This window comes from Phragmites australis, chromosome 10 (assembly GCF_958298935.1).
Source record: "Phragmites australis chromosome 10, lpPhrAust1.1, whole genome shotgun sequence".
NCBI lineage: Eukaryota > Viridiplantae > Streptophyta > Magnoliopsida > Poales > Poaceae > Phragmites > Phragmites australis.
This window is the reverse complement of record NC_084930.1, coordinates 31,395,146-31,411,856: the sequence shown is the minus strand read 5'-3', so window position 1 is coordinate 31,411,856 and position 16,711 is coordinate 31,395,146. Positions and strand designations below refer to the sequence as shown.

Sequence of the window (16,711 nt, the reverse complement as noted above, 5' to 3'; positions counted from 1 at the left end):
GAGCTTTGAAAGTGGAACGACCATGGGGAGATGGATATTCTCTCTTGAAATTCGCAAAGAAACGGTGTAGAAATGTGCGTCTTGTGTTGGATGCATGGCTTTAGGCCAACTCCAGCTGAATCATTATCGAGTGCTACAGTGTCTGATAAGTAATCGCTCGCAAATCAGCTTCGGCAGAATCGTTTTTATTGCTACAGTATTGCATAGAGAGAAATGTGCTTCAAATTTGCTGATTCCCCGTCCGCATCATTGTTCACATAAGAAGACTACGAGCCTAAAGAGATAAAAAGTAAATGTAGAAAATAAATTAGTTGTTACAGATAAAAAAATAGAAAGTATTTTAATAGTGTTAAAAAATATTGTAATAGTATTAGAGGATATTATAATAATGTCATATAAGACGTATTTTTAAGTATTCGGTAGATACAACCTTAGCCTTGTAGCTTCGTTTGTCGTGGAGGTTTGGTTGAACACGAAAATTCCACTAGATTTATGGGTTCATGATCGCTCATTTGTGTTGATTTGGTTTATTTATATTGAGATTTATACTTAAGAGATAAGTGAAAAAAATTATAAATTATATAAAAGAATTAATAGATAAATAAGTATTATAATAAACACCTGAAATAGTTCGTACATGCTTAAGAGCATACAGAGTTGTATTTCTGAGGTTTGAAATCCCGCGCTCCAAATGGACAGATGATCGGATATTTTAGAGAGGTGTCTGCGATTTAAAGTGCGAAGTGGGTTGTCGTATTAGTATGCTGATTTTTAGTGCCTAATTTTTAAAATTAAGCGTTGGCGTAAAATTTGTGCAATTGGTCATAGTTGAACAGTGAGACAACGGAAATGAGTTTGCAGGATAGTAGACATGTTGAGATGAAAATATCCGACTCTTCACTTGCAAATTTTGGATTTTGGAGCTCTGTTCTACTGTTACTCAAGTGAGAAACGGTCTTGGTCATGAATTCAGTGTTACATTATATCATCTCTAATCGTTTCTTGTTATGGTCTAAAATCTCTTTACAAAGGAATTTTGTTCTCTTCAATGTTTCAACAGTTTCGTTTCACAGTTCTTGTCACGAAGAGATTTATAAGGTCTTTACTTTTAGTATGGGATTATCTATCTTTTTCTTTCACGATTCTCTTCGAAGAAAAACTGTTAGAGATAAGATAAAATAAAAAGAATAGAAATAGAAAAAAAATCAAAAAGAAAATGAAATGAAGTAAATATTATTAGAGATCCAAAGCCTACTACTGCACACGCAACAGAACGAAAACCGCACACGATGCTTGGAACATCTCTGTACCTGGTCGTTTCCGTGGTACTTACGCCAGTTCTTGACGTGCGCCAGTGTCATTTTCGCTTAGAAATTTTGTGCGTGCCAATGCATTATTGGACACGATATGTGTTTATCCAAATATCCAACATCACCCGATATGGATTATGGTTGTTGTCAACTTCTTCAGCGTCAAAATGGAGGGGGCCCTACCACTAGGTGCCCTTTTGCTGGTTATCGGGTATCTCGGCTACGCTTAAGCTGTGCTTTCAGCTGATGGATCCAGTTTATCCAATGGGGATCTTTTCCTGTGCTTTTGCCGGTTGCACACATATTTTGATGGTTTATTTGTATTAAAATTCGTGTTAGAGAGATAGGTGCAAATAATTATAGGGTAGATGAGTAAATTAATAGATTGGTGAATATCAGGTAGAACATATAGATGATTAAGATAAATCATACGTCTATAAGTTTATATAGATCTGTATTTTTGAAACTATTTGGACAAAATGCTTCACTAAAAATCCGTGCCAGCTCTAGGGCCCGGTAGAGCTCACTGATTCAAATTTTTAAGTGATTTTTTGAGAAAAATAATTTGTAGATAAAAATGATTCTTTAGAATAAAATATATAAAGAAAGTGATTATATAGAAAAAGTGAATCAAATGAAGATGTTTTTATTCAGCTCTTAACATCCATTTTATTTTAAAATATCACTCACATAAAATTACTTAGAAACTAAAGATACACGCTATCGTTTAACAAAGCTCGTACTAGAAGGCAGAAGCTGATGTGCGGGAGCTCTGCGCCCCTACTATCTATCGGTGGAGGGTGGACCATGATACTGTATCCATGTGACGATGTGATAGATCCGTTAAGCCCTCTGCCCTCTGACCAGGCCAACTGAGACACTGACAATCACGGCGGAATCTGCACATGGTCTCAGCAAGGAAAGAAGTTTGGAAATTGGAAGGTTCGCAAACTTGGGGAGAGATTCTGCAGGCATTTGTGCCGGTTTTTGGATGGTCAGCCGAGAGTAGAAAGCTGCAACAGATCGTGAGGTGTATGCCGTATTAGGTGGTCTGGGCTGGACGCAGGCAAAATCTGGCCGTGGCCCGTCCTCGACTACGGCCCACGGGATCGCGGAGCCGGCCGCGGCAGGATCCCCGCGAGAAAGGAGCGGCCGCGAGCCCGCGAAGGCGCGGCAGATTGCTAGGTCGACGACTCGTCGCCGCCTCGCCGGCGGCAATGGAAGAAGAAGGACACCTAGGGCGTTCGTGAGTTCGTTTGCTCCCGCAGGGCACGATGGCAACGACCTCAAATGCAGGAGTGATGCATCCAGTCACAATTCCTATCGATATCTAGCTGGACTGGGGAGAAGCTTTCACTTCCTTGGTCTGTTCCTCCATCACACGCTGTCAATGCTGACAGCCTAGTACTGCATCCATCACTGCAAGGCTATCGGTTTATAATAGTCCCCCGTTTCAAAATCTAAGACATACTTCTATAAAGTCAAACTTCATAAATTTTAAACAATAAGTAGTCAAACTAGTCTATCAACCCATGCACTTGCACGAGCTAGATATATTTTTAGAAATACATGGATAATAGAACTTTGTGAAATGTTTATGATTTACGTTTTAGAGGTGATTGGTGTGCGTATATTAACTTCTTTTCTTTAATATATTTCTCTATTGAATCAAAGCCTTACGCAAAGTTCTTTTTCTTGTTTTCCCCTCAATATTTGTTAACATGCGTGTGATCATCTATGATATAATATTTTTTTTCTTTAGTTTGTCTCTGCACTCCACGATATAATTGAGAGAGATATAAATTAATGTTTAGTGAAAAGCATATGTGACGTTTTACAACGGCACTTTGGGTTAATTTTAAGGCTATTTGGTTTCGCCCACTGTTAGGCATATCAAAATTTGGCGTTAGCAAAACTCAGGCAATGCCAAAACGTGGGAGAAAAAAGTTATTTGGGGTGTTAGCATACCAATTTACACGTAATGCCAAAACACAGAAAAGAAAAATAATGTTTGGATTACAATCACACCAAACACTGCCAAAGTTATAAACATGGCATGTGGGGCCCACATCTCATAATTTTTTCACCAAAATATAGCCAGGTGTGATATTGTTTTGAAGATTTAATTGCAAGAAATATTTTGGTGCAAATCAGATACCCGTTTAAGATATATTGTCATTTGAAGATGCTTAGTCTCCAAACCTTGGACTATGTGTAGCCATTGAGCTTTAGCCACGTCAGCTCTCCCCATCCCGAATGCTCTTCGATGCTGCGCCAAAACCTGGGCTCGCCATGCTTGCCTTCGCTCCCTACGTTAGCAATGCCAAATTTTTGCGCCACTTCAAAATTTGGTAATGAATCAAATGACGATCAAATTTGGTGGGCATGCTAAATTTTGGTAAGATATTCATTGGCATCAAACAAGCATATATATTTTTATAATAGTAGATATGGGTAGTTTAGAGAAAAACATTAGTGTTCTTTTGGTTAGTTTTTTCATAATGATATAGGTCAGTAATTTAAAAGCAGGAATTAGGAGTACTTTGGGTTAATTTTTCATAATGACATAGGTGAGTAATTAAAAATGTATTAGGGGTACTTTGTATTAATTTTTTTATATGGGCAAGATGTGTAATTTAGAAACACATTAGATCCAATTATTATTGTTGTTATTGTTGATTAGAGTCCAACAATCAATGGTCAGATGTTTTGTTTTTTTGGAGAATTTCTCGCTTTTTGTACAACATCTCTTCTGAGGATTAACACGGAGGCTTAAAAGGAGCCTCGAATTAGTAATAATAATAAGGTTATGTGCATGTTTAGTGTATAAAATATGTATCAATAGATTCATATTTCACATATTTTTAGTAATAATATTTTACTAAAAATATTGGTTTCATAGTAATTAATAATATATTGTAAGAGAATTTCATGGTCAAATAATACTGCTTTCTCGAAATAGAGAGAGTACAAGGACAAAGTAATCTGCAAGCAGAAGCTCTTCTGCCTGTCTTTCTGAATTCTGATGGCATTCTGCCGTTCCAGACTTCCACTGACCTCACCGCATTATCTTATAAAGTCATCCTTGGATCCCAAAACCTTAACCGTCGGGTCCATCACTACTGTGCCACTCTGTTGCGTCGCCGTCGGTGTCCATCACCAACCTCCCCCCCGATTCCCAAACAAGGCCAAAGCGCCCTCTCCACTCCACACCATCGTCAATATACAAACACCACCACCTTCTTCTTCTTCTTCGTCGTCGTCGTCGTCGTTGTTGTCGCGGAGGCGTGGTGTTAGCAATTGGGCACAAGAATGGACGCTTCTCGTGCACCACCGGCGCCGCCGCATGCGGGTTCCGTAGCGAGCACCATCGAGAGGAAGCTGAGCCCGGGGATCCTCCTCCTCATCGCCATCCTGGCGATGGTTTTCTTCATCTTCGGCCTGCTCAACCTGCTGCTGCAGAACCTCCTCCGGCTGCGGCGCGACCGGCGGCGCCGGCGCAGGGTGGGCGACACGGTCGGCGACAGCAGCCCGACGGCGTTCGAGGGCCAGCTCGGGCAGCTGTTCCACCTCCACGACGCTGGCGTCGACCAGGCCTTCATCGATGCGCTTCCCGTCTTCCCCTACCGCGCCGTCGCGGGGCGACGCAAGGACCCGTTCGACTGCGCGGTGTGCCTCTGCGAGTTCGCCATGGACGACAAGCTCCGCTTGCTGCCGACCTGCGGCCACGCGTTCCACGTGCCCTGCATCGACGCCTGGCTGCTGTCGCACTCCACCTGCCCGCTCTGCCGCGGCAGCATCCTCGCCGAGGCCGGCCACTCGCCGGCGTCCAGCCCGCTCGTGCTCGTGCTCGAGTCCGAGAGCCTTCCCGAGGCGGTCGTCAGGGACGGCGGCGATCCCGGAGATAGAGACATCGAGGGGTCACACTCACAGAAGGCAGATGGGATCGTCGAGGTGAAGCTTGGAAAGCTCAGGTGCGTGGACGGCAATGTCAATGCTGCGGATCTCGCAGTCGATGGCACAAGTAGCACCAATGGCAATGGCAGGGGAAATCTTGGACAGAGGAGGTGCCTGTCCATGGGATCCTACGAGTACGTCATGGACGAGCACGCCGCGCTCCGCGTCGCCATCAAGAAGACGCCCATGAGGAGGCCCTCGAGCTCGAGGTCGCGCCGCCACCTGGCGCTGTCAGCGTGCGACCTCGGGTGCCCCAAGAAGGGCGCGTGGGAGATGGCGGTGTCGGAGGCCGCCGCGTCAGTGGACGCCGGACGGTGCGGCGATGGCGCCGCCGCGGGCGCGAGCCTGAACAAGGACAGCTTCTCCACGTCCAAGATCTGGATGGTCTCAGCCGCCAGGAGAGAGGATGATGGCCACCGGACAGCAGAATTGGCCGCCGAGAGGCGCGCGGTGTCGTTCAGGTGGCCGGCGATGGCCGCTGGGTGCAAGAAGCACCGAGGGGGTGAAGCGATCTGGGACGTGGAGGCGGCAGGAAGCTCCGGCGACAATGTCGTGCCGTCTCCTGCGGAGGAGCGGGCGTCGTTCGCGAGGGCGGCAATGCTCTGGGTCGCCGCCGGGAGGCAGGGAAGCCATTCGTGATCTGCATTTGGTTTGCACCTTGATCACACAAGATTACTTTTTTCTTGTTTGATTCCTTTTTCTGTTCTTTTGGCTTGTTTGTCGAATCGATTATAGTGATTGCAAAGCAAGAAATTGTAGAGAACAAAAGTGTGTCACAGGAATTGCATTGGTTTGATCCACAGTTAGCAGAGTAGGAACTGGTTTTTGGTTGATTTGCTTTCGAAGTCCAGTAGAGTTTGAGGAACTTGGAAGCCACTCATGAGCAGAAGCAGCATGGTTGTTTTGATCTGTCAGGTACTAAAAAACAAAACCACAAACCCTCTCAGAATCTCTGAAGCTTCCTGCCTTCTGATGGAACTAATCAGAGCCAAAAGAGTTCGTCTTACTCATCAATCCAGGACAGATAACACAATGTGCAGGCCTGTCTCGTAACATAAACAAACATGCCACGTCCCTGATAAGAAGCTGGGCCATGGTTCATTGGCATCATTGGCGTTTAGTGGGTGCTGCCACATTTGACTCGCAACGGCCTGCCCCAGGTGCTGCCGTGCTACTGATGCATGTGATGAGATTTCATGAGAAGGTGAGCCGAAGCTGGATGGGCGTCTCAAATCCTCGTCTCCCCACGTTGCTCTGTTCCATTCATGCGTTGTTCTTCTGGCAGCGGCAGCAGTAGGAAAATCTTAGTGGTAGCGGTGGAGACGAGCAGTGGAGTCTGCATGCCATGCCACATACGCTTATACTACTACCATTTACAGGCTGGTGCAACAGTAGTTGCACTTTTTCTTCAGCTGTTGCAACGGTTCTATCTCACGCACACGCGAGTGCGCCCATGAACGGACAATGTACAATGCGAGTTCATAATTTAAGAGCTTCTGTGGACCTCAGGATTTCTGAATTATGCAGCCATTTTACATGAATCAGTTCAATCTTGTAGGAATTGGAAAAAAAAAACATGTAGCATCCCATGGTGCGCTCCGAAGGGAAAAAGTCTCGGGCGGTATGGAGGGTCCCGGGTTGCCTACTGCTTTGTTACCAGACTGCAAATCAAATTGTTTTCATGTGATTTTTTTTTTTGCATGTTTCGAATAGGACCTGAGATTCTATGAAATGCCTTCGTGTCGATTTTAAAACCACGGCAATTTTAGAGCCTACACCAGTATGTATGATGAACCCACGACATGTTGCGAGCGAGACGTCACTCCTTTTGTAAGTAGAGACGCAGCGTATAAGTTATTTGATCATAAACTTTATCGTTTTGAAAACAGGAAGGGAAAAGGGAGATGTAACTCAGTATGCTCTTGCATATGCATGATCTATCTCAATTATTTATCTTTTTTATTTAATATTTATCTATCTGTTTATTCTCTTATTTATCTTTTTTTTATATATCCCTTTAATACAAATCTCAACATAAATAAACGGCCATGATAAGTCATGCGTTCACATGTTTAGTGGAATTTTCGTTCAATGGGGAAATCGCGAGCCAAATCTTGAACCACGCGGCTACAGTGAAGTGCACCTGTCTAGATTCTTTGGCCTAGTTTTTGTTCTCCTTTTTAATCCGGCCACGGTGTTCATACAGCCATTCATGCTGCGTGCATCATTAGCTTCAGAGAATGAGACCGGTCAGGAGGCACAAAAGCTGGTTGAGAGTTGACCGTGTTTAGGAGCTTGCATAGTTGCATAGGAGAAAGCAACATCATCTTGAGTAGACACGCCAAGGTTGAGAAAGGCGAGCAAGCATGCGTGCTTAACCGAGACCCGGGGCTGAAGTCCATAGAAATAGAGTGAAGGGGCAAAAAAAAGTTGAAAATAAGTCACACGTACGGTGGTAGCTTAAAAGACTGGAAACTAGAACTATAAGTTAGTGGCACATGAGTCGTATTGAGGAATTGTCAACAATAAAATTGCAATATAAGCTGGAGAGATCATTGATTTTGTAAATCTCCACATAGAACCAGCTCACATATTGAATCATAGGCTCATCTCGACAGCTAAGAAACTACATGAGTGGAGCAAAACCTTAGTGTCTGCTATCAAAATGCAATTCTAAATAGCCCAAGAAATTATCTTCCAGCTTAATATTGCTCAAGAAAGTAGAGCGCTGACTGCGGACGAAAGGGAACTTAGAGTGAACTTGAAGAATAGGGTCCTTGGCCTTACCATCCTAGAACGCGCAAAGAAACATCAAACTTCGCGCATAACAAATCTTAGAGTGGCAGATGCGAATACAAAATACTTCCTTCTGAAAATCAATGCAAGGAGGCAAAAGGATTTTATTGCCAAGCTGCAAAAGCAGAACGGTTGGACGACCTCTCATGAGGACAAATGGATCTTGCTCAAGATAACCTCACGACAATTCTGGGGGTCCTCACCGGAGAGATTTAGACTTTGATTGGGATTTTCTTAATATCCCCTCGGCGAACCTGGCACACCTCGCTGCCCTCTTCACTCAGCAGGAGGTTCTCGTAGCTCTCAAATAGATGCCCAAGGACACGGCCCCGGGCCCGACAGATACACGATAACTTTCTTATCATCGTGCTGGGACATTATAAAGCAAGATCTTATGGCAGTGCTCCATACTTTCCACGGCCAACACAACAATAACCTACATATGCTCAACTCCGCTAATATCATCCTTGTCCCCAAAAAGAAGGAGCTGATAGAGTTTGCGACTACATACCCATTAGTCTCATTCACGGCGTGGCAAAGCTCATCACCAAAATCCTGCCCTGCGGTTGCAACCCCATATGAACTCCCTTGTTTCAAATAGCCAAAGTGCTTTCATAAAAAAGAGAGCCATCCACGACAATTACATGTACGTCTGGAACTTAGCACACAGATTCCACAAATCTCGAACACCAGCACTCCTCCTTAAGCTTGATATTGCCAAGGCTTTTAACTCTATTCGCTGGGATTACCTGCTTGAACTCCTTCAGCGGTTGAGCTTCCCACACAAATGGCGGAACTATTAGCCGCACTTTTCTCAACCTCCTCTTTGAGAGTTCTGCTCAATGGGGCACCAAGCGCAAGCATACATCATGGGAGAGCCCTACGTCAAGGAGACCCTCTCTCCCCACTCCTCTTTATTCTGACCATTGATCCGCTAAAACGCCTACTTGATCAAGCTACTGAGGACGAGATTCTTACGAAGTTGAAGGGCAACCATGCCAGAATGCGTCCATCGCTGTATGATGATGATGCGGTCATCTTTCTAGCACCCATGGCTCGTGACATTAATGCCACCGCCGATCTTTTGAGACATTTCGGCAGAGTAACTAGTCTTAGCACCAACCTCCAGAAGAGCATGGTGGCTCCCATCAGATGCTGAGATATTGATCTAGACCCCATCATGGACACCTTCTGGTAGCTCGCGCTTCCTTCTCGATTAATTACCTGGGACTACCTATCACCCTCACGCGCACCAAGAAAGTAGATTTCCAACTAGCCCTTGATAAAGCAAGTGGCCGGCTTGCAAATTGGCAAGGTCGGCATCTGAATCCATCTGGGAGCAATGCTTTAGTAACATCAATGCTCACCTCACAGCCAATCTACTACTTGACTACGTTGAAGGCCCCAACAGGCATCCTTGACGAAATAGACCCCAAGAGACGTAGTTTCCTGTGGACTGGCACGGATAGGATCGTGGGCAGCAAATGTAAAATAAATTGGAGACGAGTTTGCAGACCTAAAAAGTTGGATGGGCTAGGCATCTTGAACTTGAGGAAATTGGCAAGAGCTCTCCAGCTTCGTTAGTTATGGTATGAGTTGATGATGGAAAATAAACCCTGGGTTGGAATGCCTACGCTTTGCACTAACACGGACAGAGCACTCTTTGAGGCGGCTACCACTATCATCATCGGAAACGGGAAACAACCACTTTCTGGCACTCAGCGTGGCTACAAGGGGATTCGCCGAGGAGGTTAGCGCCGAACATCTTCGTGATTTCCAAAAGGAAGCAGCTAAAGGTCAGGGAGGCTTTGCACAACAACACTTGGGTGCGGCACATCAACTTTAACGCCGTTACTTTCGCCCAACATTTCATCGAATTTGTCCTCCTATGGTCACGCCTCCAGCAGGTCCAGTTAAATGAGAATGTCCCTGATGCTATCATCTGGAACCTCACATCCCTTGGAGAGTACACAGCGGCCTCCGCCTACCAAGCGCAATTCTTAGGATCGACGTCCTCTGATATGGAGCAGCTGATCTGAAAGGTCTGTGCGCCACGAAGTGCAAGTTCTTCTCGTGGCTTGCATTCCAGAATCGGATTTGGATAGTGGAAAGGCTCATTAAGAGGGGATGGCCAAATCAAAGGATTTGTCCTTTATGCAGAGCCACGAATGAGTCGGCAATTCACATTTTCGTTCACCACAGATTCTCCAAGCAGGTTTGGGAGGCCATCTTCAGTTGGTGCACCGGGACTTCCATCGGCACTTTGGCCTGGGATGCTTTTGACACTGTTAACCATTGGTGGAGAGCTATCAGCTCCATGCAGGGTGCCGTATAGGGCTCTTTGATCCCTCGTCATTTTGATAATATGGGGGCTATGAAACGAACGGAATGAGAGTGTTTTTAACACTACGAGAATTCGACGATCGTCTTGGTGGCGAAAATCGAGGAGGCTAGGGCATTGTGCATTGTGGGAGCCAAGAGCCTTACGTCTTTTCTTCTGTTGCCCTAATTATCCTGTTTAGTCTGTTGTTATGAATTTTTTCCTTCTCTATTAATATTGGCATATCTCCTGCCAGTTATGTGGTGCTAGTCTGTATTACACAGTGTGTATCAGGTTCTAACAGCCAAATTACGTGGGGCTAGTCTGCAATTTCCTGAAAAAGATCACCAAAGCTTTATACAATGCACACAAGCTACTCAAGCAAGTGCATGCTCCATGAGCTTGCTACCCTATTTTGCAGGAAAACTCAAAATAAACAAAGGCAAGGACAATGTTGTCTGAACTCTGAACTGTAACAATAAGAACATGTACAATGAGTGCTTAGATGATGTGTTTATAGAAAAAAACTGGATTTTTTCATAACCACATTAGCACAAGTGTTTAGACGGAAGACAATGTGCTTACTTAAACACCACTACTTATATTAATACTAACAAAATAATTAATCAAGTTTGAACACCTACCCGTTTTTGTTCGTATTAGAAATTATATTTTTCATGAGCACCGTTCTTTTTTGCAGGTAGCTTATCTGCAAGAACCGTCTGGCCTGCCCCATGCCATGCAATCTCATTTCATCAGTTCCTGACCAGTGCATGCTCTGCAGTTCCTCACGCTTTTTTTTTTTTTCTCTTTCGACCTGCTTTTGAGAACTGAGAGCACGAGAGCAAGCAGGAGGAGGCAAGCATATCGCATGTGCGAAAGATGCGTTCGCGCTGTAGCTACCGGCTGCCGTGTCCTTCCTCTGTATAATACCACTCCGTCGCCGTGTTCGGCGATCGAACCACGTGATGAGATGAGCCGACTGCTGGTCTGAGCCTCTTAGGCAATCACTAGCATTTCTAAGTGTGTTGGGTTTCTGGCAGCTTCTGATTGCAACATTGGCAGCGGTTCAGAGTGAATCACACCTAATAAAGTTCAGTGTTTGAGCAATATAACGCAGGTCAGCCCTTGCCTAATTTTGAGTTAGAGAACAGACAGAAATGTGAACGTCCTAATGACTCACGGTGTTGTCGTCGCCAGAGGCGAAGCGCCATGGGACCTCCTTGGCCATCCCGATATTTGTGCAATTGCACGGTGAACGTAGTACTAGTGTTTATGTCGTTTTTACCGGTTAAGCTTTAAAATGACCACATCTACCACGCTTAATGTATCTACTGTCTGTGACGGAGCCAGAATTTTAAAGACAGGTATTCGGAGTTTCTAAAAATATGAAATTGATTAATTGCAGTGTAAAATATGAATGATCATAGCAACAAGCTAAGAGCCTAAATATAAAATATTTGACATAGCGATGATATCCTAAATAATTTAGAAAGATTACAAAATAACATTAAATTTACATTATCACTCTATGGTCCCTGTTTGGAAACGATTTACGATAGCATCATTATCCACTTGCTTAAAAAATTCATATTCAAGAAATGTAACTAGGCAATTATTCAAGTATTACACTTTCATTTTGTTTGTTAGCCTATTTTTCATATAATTCATTTAAAAAAGACACTGTTAATACTAACAGTCGCTATAGGAAAAATTGACACTAATTCGAAAAGCTTGTAAACTAGAGCACCGCCGCACGCCGCACGACGAGAAGCCGAGATGTCCGGTCAAATTGGAGTGGCCGGTGGCGATGCATCAGTCTTAATTCCCTGCTGTTAAGGGTAGATGCCCAGTAAGCCCAAGTGGAAAGGTAATGGTTCGATTGGCCCACACTGTGTTGTTGACCCAATCGGTCTAAACATAGTCGGTCGTCCTGTTGACATGCTGTGCTGGTTGTCTGGTTCTATTGTAGCTGAGCAGTTCGCCGACTGATTGGGCAATGGGATATACATACTATATACGATTTTTTTAAAATAAGGTATTCAGCTCAATACCCTGGAATCACTGTAGATCGCTCTAGTCTACTCTCACAGTTCATAAATACTAGGTATTTTTTTTTATCAGGTTTCGAAGTTGAATTTTAACTAAGATATTTTATAAAATATATCATTTATAACTACAAAATCTATATAGTGTAAAATCATTTTGAATTGTGAATCTATTGTATAATTTTTATATACTAGATATTCTTATAATTTGATTAAATATTAGTTAAAGTATATAAAATTTATTTTTTCCAAAAAAATATGTATACTATTTTTAAATGGATGGAGTACTGTTAGGGTGTGTTTAGTTGCAATGTAAGATTAGATGAGTTATGGTCTGTTGGGATCGAAGTCCCAAACAATGTGGGACTTCGGAGGTGGAAATGACGAAGGTCCCTTAGAGTGACACGTACTAGAAGTGAAATAGTTCTCAATTACCTTTCACGGTTGCACTGTGGCTCTATTTATAGCCCGTACCCGGCGATCACGGGTCCTGTTTACATATCTTACCCCCTAACCTGCTACATTCCCGGAATATTCGGGGGTAATATGGTACAAATGAGCGTAATCCCATAATTACAACAGTACCCAGGACAACTGTAACTGGGTCCACTGCCGAGCTGGCCGTCCGACCGAAGGGTATCGAAGCCCTCTTCGCCCGATCACATGACGAGCTTCCTTCACCGCCTTCCGACGAAGACCTGGTCTTGTCTTCGCCTGCTCCAAAGGACGCGGGATGCGAACCGAGGCTTCGCCTGACAATCGAAGTCGGTTAGCCTTCGCATGCGCCGATTTGGTGAGAAGAAGATGCTTGGACACCCGCACCCTTCGACCGACTTCGCTTCGTGATCTCCACGACTGACGGGCGAACTCCTGCAATCAGCACGATAGCTATCACGTAGCACCTCCAGTTAACTTCGCAGTTGCCTTCGAGTGAGGGGGTGGCGGGAGATGATCCCCAACATGGTCATCCATATTTTTAGGGACATGATTATCCAAGTTGTCTGTTTGGTTGGATTGAATGTGATGGTCCAATTTTGCGTTTGAATGGAGAAATAAGTACGGATAGGATGAGAATAATTAACTAAATTATATATCTTAATTTTAAACAATAATAGTTAATCATACACGGATAAATACACATTAACACTTATTAATGATAATCTTATCGTAATAATTACCAATTAACAATAAAAGTATACTAATTACCATTAATCGTACTCTAATCAGCATATTAGCACTTATCGACCATAATCTTACAATAATAAATACTAATTAGCAATATAACATACTAATTATCCCTAATCATTTTACTAATTATGATTAGATAAGGTGGATGATCTCATTAAAAAAACTCAATCTATCGGGCGTATGTGAAAAATATTCCTCAAATCTGAATAGTCATATCTATCCATTCTTCAACCAAATACCTCAAAAAAGTGGATGACCAATGTTCCATCCGCACTGTTACTCTAACCAAAGGCACCCCTAGTGTTCACCCCTTTGAATTTGAGAACATTCCTTATTTGTCATCGAAAGATAGCATAATTCCTTAACTGCCACTAAAATTTTGAGTTTACTTATTTGCCTTTGCTTCTAACTTTTATCCTCTGCATGTAATTGCCATCCATTCCATCAGCTACTATTTGCATTTTTGCCCTATGACCTACTAGTTTTTTGTGTTAATGACCATATTGCCCTTGCCCTCGGGCCCGTCCATGATCTGCTCCTTCTCGGCGTCCCCGATGGCGAGTATGATGGGGACCAACATGTTGACGAGATCCCATCGGGGAGCCAGATGCAATTCAAGTGTAGGCGTGCATCGCCTAGCCAGAGACGGATTTCAGCACGTCTACGATGGCAAGAGCCAGCGGGAGGAAGGTTGGGTGGTGCTTGTGGAGAGCCAGATTATGGTGGAGCATGAGAAAAGGCAGGCGGAGGAGGTGCGGTGATGGGTGGGGAATTCAGTCGAGCAAGTGACGACGCGAGGGGGCGAAGGCAGGAGGATGCTCGGACGCGGAAGGCCACGCGGAATAGTGTGAGCACGAAAGTCGACAAGCCACTGAGACGGTCGAAGACGAGGAGGTGGACATGGAGCTGGTGGATGTGGGACGGTTACCATTGCGAGCCCACGCCCGTCGCCATCAGCGCATGCCAACTCATTCCTTCCACACTACTCATCCGCTTCCTCACTGTCAACTCTGCTACATAAACGATGTCCTGCGAATACATGGACATCAAATTGAAAAAAAAGGAAGAAACTGCCAAAATTTTGAAAAATGACCGCATTTTCCCATCATCACTGACTCAAGAGCATCAAAGAAGGACAAAAATTCCACTGATTTAGCGGAATCGTTGTACCTTTGAGCGAGGAGGAGACTGAATGATCGAGATTCGTGTAGTGAAAATGGCCATATTGAGCCATGATTGTGATTAAAGATGTCTAAATGGACAGTGCCTACTGGGCCGACCCGAGGTTCGGCACTGTAGGCACGGCCCAGTCACGGCACGGCCTGGCCTAGGCCGGCATGAGGCGGCCCAGGAGGCACGGCCGGCACGGCCCACCGCGCCGGCTCAGCACGCGGCGGCCCACGGCACGGCCCAGCGCGCGGGGCACGGCCTGGCTGGCACGCGGGGGCACGACGGGCCGGCGGGGGCACACGAGTTAACGGGTTAAACGGGTTGTTCCCAGCCTGTTTAACCCGTTAACCCGATATTTTTGAATTTTTAGCCGTTTTGTGACCATTTGAGCTCCAAAAAATTCAAAAAATTTTAGAAAAATCATAATTTTTCACCTATAAATAGAGGAGCACCCTGCCATTCCAGTCCATACCAGCAACACCATTTTCTCTCTTGTTTACTCCTCTCATTCTTGTCTCAAAGTTCTTGAGAATTAGCAATAATTTGGCAAAATTAGTTTGAATTGTTAAAAAAAATCCGAGCAATTCCAAAACCGTCATCCTGCTGACTTGCTGTCTTGAAGTTGAAGAAATCTTGGTGATTTTTTTGCATCGTTGTTGAGTCTTATTTTATTATTAGTTTTATTACTTGATTATTTTTAACTCTGAATATTTGCAATTTTTGTAGTGTTATTCGACATTGATCATGGATGTCGGTAATCATGATACATCCATAGATCATGATTTTTTCTCCAATGACTCACAGGGGACTACGACCCCTTTGATACTAGTGCTGCAGGTGATGATGGACCCGACGGTGAACCTCCGGTTGGTTCACATGCAGGTGATGTAGCAGCAGTTCTCTCGTCAGGCTCTACAAGTGCACACACATTAGCAAGCACCGGGTCTAAAAGATCAAGAGCCAGTACTTTCGAAGTTTGACAAGACTTTGAAAAGTTCTACACAGAGGAAGATGGGGTAAGTGTCAGGTATGCTAGGTGTTATGTTTGCAAACATGAATTATCTGCAAAGCCCTCAGGTGGAACGGGGCACTTGAAGAGGCACGCCACAAGTTGCAAGCGAAAGAGTGGAGCAGCCATGAAGCAGACGGTGTTGCAGTACAACCCCGACGGCTCTGTTCGTCATTGGGAGTACGACTCTGCCAATGCTCGAAAAGAACTATGTCGCTTCATTGCAAGAGCAGATCTACCACTCAATATCGGTGAATCTGCTGCATTTGAGGATTACATTAAGCAAGCTCATAATCCTAGGTTCACGCATGTTTCTATACAAACAACTAGTAGGAATATGGTAAAATACTACAATGTGTGTCGTAACAAGCTTAAAGAAATGTTGCAAACATGTACATTTTTAGTTGCTTTGACCTCGGACATATGGGTAGATAGGGTTAGAGAGGATTATCTTAGTGTGGTTGCTCATTTTGTTAATAATGCTTGGGAATTAGATAAGAGAATAATAGGTTTTCATTTGATTGACAACGCGTATACCGTGAAAATATTGCTGAAAAAAATATTGCTGGTGTGGAATGGAAGGGCTGGGTGCTCCTCTATTTACAGGTGAAAAATGGTGATTTTTGTAATTTTTTTTGAATTTTTTGAGCTTAAACGGTTACAAAACGACTATAAAATTCAAAAATGTTGGGTTAACGGGTTAAACGGGCCGATGACCCGTTTAACGCATTAACCCGCGTGCCCCCGCCGGCCCATCGTGCCTCCGCGTGCCGGCTGGGCCATGCCGTGCCGTGCCGGCCGGTCGTGGGCCGCCGTGTGCCGAGCGGGTGCGGTGGGCCGTGCCGTGCGGGTCACCGCGTGCCATTTGGACATCTTTAACGGAAACCGTAGCCTATTTATTTTATTTTTTATT

General features: G+C 44.3%; 1 protein-coding gene across 1 annotated transcript; it reads left to right on the top strand.

The window, feature by feature from the left end:
* The first annotated feature begins 4,196 nt into the window (after positions 1 to 4,196).
* On the top strand, positions 4,197 to 6,073 carry LOC133930721 (RING-H2 finger protein ATL13-like). The gene has a single exon (XM_062377438.1). The coding sequence runs from the start codon at positions 4,623 to 4,625 to the stop codon at positions 5,904 to 5,906; it is 1,284 nt and encodes a 427-aa protein (XP_062233422.1). The 5' UTR covers positions 4,197 to 4,622; the 3' UTR covers positions 5,907 to 6,073.
* Positions 6,074 to 16,711: the final 10,638 nt, after the last annotated feature.